Source organism: Bactrocera neohumeralis, chromosome 5 (genome assembly GCF_024586455.1).
Source record: "Bactrocera neohumeralis isolate Rockhampton chromosome 5, APGP_CSIRO_Bneo_wtdbg2-racon-allhic-juicebox.fasta_v2, whole genome shotgun sequence".
In the NCBI taxonomy this organism is placed as follows: domain Eukaryota; kingdom Metazoa; phylum Arthropoda; class Insecta; order Diptera; family Tephritidae; genus Bactrocera; species Bactrocera neohumeralis.
In genome coordinates this window covers 60041034-60048308 of record NC_065922.1, presented here as the reverse complement: position 1 = coordinate 60048308, position 7275 = coordinate 60041034, and the positions used below count along the sequence as shown (strand labels likewise).

The following is a 7275-nucleotide window of genomic DNA, read 5'->3' as shown; positions in this document are numbered from 1 at the left end:
TGCCATTGTCTACGATATCCTTTAGAAGGGGTTACCATTCGTCTCAAAACCAAAATGGTCCATTAAGTGTTAAATTTGTGAAATCTATGTTTGTTCCTCTATGAAAATATTTATCCATCTTTTTAAAATTTACTGCCATAGCGTTTTCGTCTTCATTCGGAAATAAATTTTTTATTATATTGAATAGTTCACTACAATATAATTTAAGGTATACGACAGCAACGCACAAAACATCTACCTAGTGCATTTTAAACTATTTCTTGTTAGCATTTCTAGTGACAGCGATTTAAAAAAAAAAAAACTCTGTAAAATTTAACATAATATATTGAAATACTTGTACTTCACCAAGTATGGCATAACAACTTAATATTTAACAAAAATTACTTTTATATTTAAAGTTCTTGCAATAAATAAAAGTGTATATACATATCGTACTTCAAGGGAAAGAAATTAAATTCAGAGGCAGTCTGGTTCAGTTATCCCATATTTATAGAGATATTATAGAATATGTTTTTACAAAAAGTTACAACAATAAATTAAATATATATACCGCCGAAATTCTATTACATTTCTAAACGCTATTTTTGCGTTCATAATATGTATGTCATACTTTCTATTTATGTATTTCCAATTAGCCGTCCATTTTCTACTCGGGCATCTGTTAATAGACAAATTAGAAAAGAATTGGTGTATTAGAAATAACGAAATTATTACTTATATTCAGGGGTGTTGTGGAATCTGATAGTTGTCGGAATCAGAAATGAAACCGATCAAAAAACGTAGTAGGTGTCATGAATTCAGATATCATTGGTTTGATATTCGAAACAGAATTTGTATCGGATTTCGGTGTCACGGAAACCATTTTTATCGGTTTTGCTATCAAAAACAAAGCAAGAAGATAGTCGCTCACAGACTTGAAATGTAAGCTAAGAAATCAAGTCATTTTATTATTTCGAATTAATTTATCTTTATTTCTATAGGGGAAACATAAGTATAAAACACGAAATGTCTTTATTATTGAGTTTTTGGAAAAAAAATCCGGATATTTAAAGATATGAAATTTACAAAACGTAATAAATGTAATTTAACACCCAAATGCGTCCTTATTCATTCGATAAATGTTATCTCTTAAACTCTTTCCTTAATTCAGAACTCATTAAAAACTTTAATAGGATTGCTACCAAATGTATTCATTTGCATGTTTTGTCACATTAGTACACAGCTGATTCGAATATTGGTTTTGCATGTGTTCGAAAAGACGGAAATCCAATCAGATTCTGTGACACCAATGAAAATCAGAATTGGTTTGCAATTCTGACAGCTAAGCAATTCTGTCTTGGATTCCACAACACCCCTGATAACTATTTTTTGTTTGTTTAGGCTAAGCTTGACCGAAACAAATTAACAAGATGTAGTTGACGTTTCAAATATTATTATATTTATTTTTAATATTATTCTTTTATTTTATTTAAGTTCTTTCACAAATATTAATAAACTCTGACGACGTTTGTTTGAAGAGTTTTCTATACTTGTTTCACGGTCTTCCTAATATTCTTGCTAGGGTTTGAGGCATTTGGATCTTCATTGCCTGCTATTAAATATTTACCTGAACGTGTGAACTGTCTATTTCAATTTGTTCAGAGAAACAATGCCTATAATTAAGATAGTCTAAAAGCCTTCTCGGTAACGGCAACGTTTGTATCAAATCTTTACGTATAACAGTTTTTAAGATCACAAATCTGAAATTTAAAACAGAGCCAAGATTTTTTTATCCTTGTTAAAACAATGAGATTATGTAACTTACCTGCACATATGCTGCAAACTTTGGACGTGCTTAAATCTTGAAACTGGGTTTGTTAGCTGCACTCTCATTGGGCCATGCTCTGGTCTTCTATGAAGGAAAAATAGATACCTAAAATAGAACATTACCATATTAATTATTAACATTAATTTTAATTTTTGAGCAATGAATTCTAACCTTCCACTTCTTGAATGCTCGACTGCCTTTTCGATGAATTCTGTGATAGTCTGTGATTTGAATTTTGCATATGAACCGAATGAAAACGTCCCTAAAAAATATGGAAAAAGTAGAGCACATTAAAAGCAGTCGAATTGTTATATTATATCATATAAAACGTGGTTATTTTATTGGAATGATTGTAGTGAACGTTAATCAAGTACAAAATTAGTAAATTTTAAATTTGGCAGAAATAGTAAAACAATTTCATTGCATGTTAAGTTATTTGAAAGTGAACTTACTCGAAAAAAGAAATAATTAAAAAAAAGAAAGTTCCTTTATTTATTTGCTTTACCTTCCCTTTGGTCAATTTTTAGTTTAAGTAACTTTGAAAAAAAAAAAAATGAATTAAAAATTGCCATAAATACTACTGAATAAGAATAAGAAATGTTACACTTTTTTCATTTTAATGCAAGCAATTACCTTGATCCTGTTCTATTCGAACATGACGAACACTATTATTTAGTTTAAAACTTAGGGAAAAAATGTAATGATCGTCAGAACTGTCACGTACAATAAAGCTTCCATCTGATTCTGTTGAAAGGACTTTCTCCGCGGCCTCACTTGATAATGGACCCCAGTACCATCCATACTTTTTGTAAAAATTAGTGAAAATAATACATTCATTAAAAAACTAGTGAATATTTTTACATCTTACATCCTTAACTTTCTCAATGCTAGAAGTGAATTGAAGAGACCTTGCTTCCTCTTTTTTTGTGGAGTTTCCTTTGCTTTGCTCTATATAAGACTCAGCTGAAAAAATGAAACGAAAGGAAAAATAGAAATATACAAGTCCCAGAAACAGGGATATTCCCGTAAATGAACTTTAAAGCATTGCACGTTACTTATAAGCCTCAATAATGAATACATACAGTTTTGTTCATATTAATTGCGATGCGTGCTTTCCTATTAACATAACGGTATAGATAATCAGTATTAATCCAGATTTGATTGAAGTAACCGAAATGCTATTTACGAGCAAAATTTGTGTTGATTGTTTATAAAAAAACAGTGTTGTCATTAACTGTAAGATGTTGGAAAATTATCATATATCTTGGGCTTGAAAAGTACCATTCTACATATTACGATAACTCAAATATAATTATTTAACGCGAAAAATTTAGTTAAATAAAGGTAAAATATATTGAATCGTTCTAAGCCAAACGCCGAAAGATCTAAGACTTTACTAAAATCCGTAAATATTGTAAACACAACATGCATTTATACAAAAGATAATTCTTATTTCACGTAAGTGGAGTCAGTTGCCGAAAATTTAAAGAAAAACACTGAAAACATACGAATAAAAGGCCAAAAATTAATTGAATTAGTTAAAACGTTAAGGACGAGTTAAATCAAATTATAAGAATAAAAAGAAAGCCGCGCACAAGAATTTATTAAGTTTATTTATTTGACACTGGAAACAAAGGGTGTTGGGTGTGAATAACCGCATAAAATTATCAAAGTCAAAAAAATATTTCGTGAATTGATGAATTTATAATGGACGTTTTTAGTTAGAAACGTTTCCAGACGTAAGATCTAATCCTCAAACTGTTTGTTTAGAAACTATTATATTGACCAAAGAAAGGACTGCTCTCTTGATTGACTTGAATTCCATGTATGAGGGGACATGGAGCAACATGTTTTCAGAAAAAATTAGGACTAATAAAAAGACTTTGTAAAGAAGGTAAATGTCTTAATAGAAGTATTTGAAAACAAATTGAATTAAATTTTTACTAAAGACAGATATAGTAATACGCAGTCCACGATTCGTACCCGAACCTTGCTTTGAACATAAGCTCCCATAAGGACTTGTGTCAAACCCCGCGTGGTCTCCATGATCGTGCCACCGATTATCACGTATGGAACGGTGGCTTAGACCTAGAAAGCATGGCAGACTTCGGTAGGACTTAAACTCTCGGTAGCTGTAATGACTTGCATACATCTGCATGACGGGGGACATTCGCGCGTACCCGCGGCAGCACTTGAAGCCATGCCTGAACTCATACTGCTTCCCCTAGTCTGGTCTGGTAGCCAAACGCACACTCCTTCAAAAAAAGCAGAAGAATTTGGCAGAGGTAAGGTAATCTCTTTCCAGCGTATGAAGAACAAGAAATACCCTTTGCTCTTCTCTCAAGGGACAGTATTACCAAAATAGTAAACTTCACTAAGAATTTAAAGGTTATCCCTAGCAGTAAGGCTGAATGGAATAATTCCACTCCCGATCTACTGCTTAGGGGTACTACAATCAAGTGGTATCCGACGGCACAAATATGGGAAGTTTTCCGAGCATATTTCTTTACCATAAGTCGGTGCTCAAAGATAAACATTCAACGCAACTATCGCAAGGAACGTATAGCCATAACTTAGTGGCAGTCAAGCGGCACTTAAAACGATCTCTGCCAACGAGGTCAAATCGCTACTGTTGCAGGAGTGTAAAGAGCGGCTGAACAGCCAGCAGTAGGCAATTACCACGGCGAGGACCTTAGGAATATCCGAAGCAAGGTAAATCTAAAAGAAGCAGAGGTTAAGATTATAGAGAACCCGATCTGGGAAAGGGTCATCCTATAAAAGCCAGGTTTTGCAAGGCACTTAAGACCACCCTTTAAGAAAATGCAACTGAAGTCGACATCAAACCAGAGGGGACTATAGAGTTTATAAACCCCCACTCAGTTATAAAACAAGGGAAAAACGCAGAGGCTACGTTGGCTAGGTCATGTTGTCCGAATGGACGAAAACAATCCAGCTCTGAAAATATTCGACGCAGTACCCGCCTGGGGAGGCAGAGGAAGAGGAAGACCTCCTCTACATTGGAAGGACCAAGTGGAAAGGACCTGGCTTCGCTTGGAATATCCAATTGGTGCCACGTAGCAAAAAGAATAAACGAATGGCGCGCTGTTGTTAACTCGGCTATAATCGCGTAAGCGGTGTCTACGCCAGTAAAGAAGAAGATGTGCGTGTGTAATAACTGTTTCCTCAAACCATGCTTGTATCCGCCCCTGATGGGGCTTTGTGCACCCTTTTCATTTGTGACCTGGATGGCCACATTTTATGCAAGTACTTTTACCTCTCCTGTTGGTCCCTTTGCCTTAGTCCAAAGCAGCGAAAGCACCTTTTGATGTTTTCTTTAAGTCGCAACGTGCAGTCAACCCAATTTTAATGTGGAGTTCGGAGTGCACCACATCTCGATAATTGAAGAAAACTGTCAACATAACCTTGATTTTTGTTCTGCTTTGACGTGGTTTTTCGGCTTCGGCTCACGTTTGCCACGATATTCGGCGGATTGATCGTCTGTTCCCGAGTCGTGGGCATATATCCAAGCCCAAGCACCAGCAATAATACGTTTCATGACATCTTGGTAGTCGAAAAGCATTGTTCCACAGACGTTAACGCGTCGATGGTTTTCGAAAAAAAAAATAGTTATTTTGGAACCAATCGTGATTTCCCTTTTCTTAAGCCCAAATAATTGATATTTCAAAATGGTTTTGACTGATCCTTCCGATATTCCGACGATGCCAATAAGACCTGTGGCTGTTAGTGGTCAATTCTCAAACACCAATACCTTTAGTTTACTGACATCAGTTGATGTTGAAGCCCGTCCTTGACGAGATTCGTCGTAAACGCGTTCTCAGTCCTTTATGAATAATTTGTACCAATCAAAAACATTTACTCGCGACAAACACCGAAGTCCTTTTTCAACATGCTGAACTTTTGGCACCAGAAGTTTGATTTCACAAACAAAAATTAAGGGAATAATTTCACTCATCATAGAAATCGACGAATTCACTTTATGTACTTCAGATTATTTTGAGGTGACATTAGGCACAGATGTCACTGACAGTCAAAAAAAAAATATTTCAACAAATGGGTTTTAATTCGAAATTCTTACTATTTCCCTACAGTAGTGCATAGCCTTGAGTAAACTATTGACATTTTTCGTAATGCATACAATACATCCGTCTGATAGTTAGATAGATAGCAGTGACAATAAAAGCACATTAATAATTAAGACCTTGTCCGGAAAGTAGTAGGACTGAGTCGATTTAAAAAAATTTATTGAACCCATCGTTACAATTCTTCAAAAAAAAAATTTCAAAATAGGCTCCTTCTGCGTCGATGCAGCGCTGCCAGCACGATTTCCAAGCATTGAAGGCGTCACGGAAGGCATTGGATCCCCTCTGTCGTCTCAAAATGCTTGCCTTTCAGGTAAGGAAGCAAAAAAAAAAAGTTCGGAAGCAACATCTGGGCTATAAGGCGGCTGTGATTACGTTATTAAAATATTGGGGGTCACTTTCACACATTTCAAATTTTCTTAGCACACTTCCACTCGCCGCAATTTCTGGTCGTCAGTGGGCACTTTTGGTATCATCACGCGCACATCTTGCGCATGTTCAAGTGCTCCGTCGCAATGTCATGAGCCACAGATTTTGATAAATTTAAGATCTGGGCTATTAAACGAATACTTGGTCGGAGGTCTGAGTTCAAAACATTTCGCACACGAGTCACATTATCGGTGTAGTCGAAGTCGCAGGTCTTCCAGCACGGTCTTCATCATCAACCTCTTCCCGGCCCTCTAAAAAGGCCTGGTTCTACCGAAACACACCACTTCTTGCTAAAGAAACATCTGGGTAAGCCTGCTTGATCATATCAAACGTCTTTGTCGCAGATTTACCGAGTTTCACACAGAATTTAATCGCGTACCTCTGCTCTAATGATTTGCACCACTCACAGAAATACGTCGCGGGAAAATGTTTGTCCTGACTTTCCAGGTGCTCGGAGACAACTGACCAGCTGTTCGTTCGTTATTTAAGTATGTCCTCCACCGAATCCAGTCGGTGCGCGCACGCTCTGAAGTACAATCGCGACGAAAGAAAATCAGTCCTATTACTTTCCGGACAAACCCTGTTTTCCACACAGTCTTGTGATATATAAACCACCAGTTTCTTAATCTCAAAGAGGTTGTGTTAAACAAATATTACCACTATGGGACATAAAAAAATGTTACCAAATGAAATTTAATAAGAAATAGGTTTATTTATACATATTGATTGTAAATGGTTTTTGGGCCTTTATATTATATGAAATCAAATAAAAACATGTTTAACTTTTTAGTTTCGAGTCAGGAGTTTTTTAAAAAGAAATTTGATTAGCATTTAATTTGAACACGTATTGACATCAAACTTTTATATTGCCTAAGTGTTCTACTTTTCCCATCTCCGGAAAAATACTGATGTTAAAGAAACGTATCTGCTATTAAAAGG

At 35.5% G+C, this 7275-nt stretch overlaps 1 protein-coding gene across 4 annotated transcripts in view; it reads right to left on the bottom strand.

The window, feature by feature from the left end:
* Positions 1-306: 306 nt before the first annotated feature.
* Positions 307-7275, bottom strand: part of LOC126760159 (homeobox protein 4) — a 29885-nt gene continuing 22916 nt past the window's right edge. For 2 of the 4 annotated variants that reach the window (XM_050475608.1, XM_050475609.1), the window contains exons 5-10: positions 2676-2770; positions 2441-2609; positions 1979-2069; positions 1805-1912; positions 1607-1739; positions 307-658 (exon numbers count right to left, since the gene is read on the bottom strand). In XM_050475608.1, coding sequence (XP_050331565.1) covers positions 647-658; positions 1607-1739; positions 1805-1912; positions 1979-2069; positions 2441-2609; positions 2676-2770 — 608 coding nt within the window. In that variant the 3' untranslated portion in view covers positions 307-646. Of the gene's footprint in view, positions 659-1606; positions 1740-1804; positions 1913-1978; positions 2070-2440; positions 2610-2668; positions 2771-7275 lie in introns of those variants that run through there. The other 2 variants (XM_050475610.1, XM_050475611.1) reach the window with 2 other exon arrangements.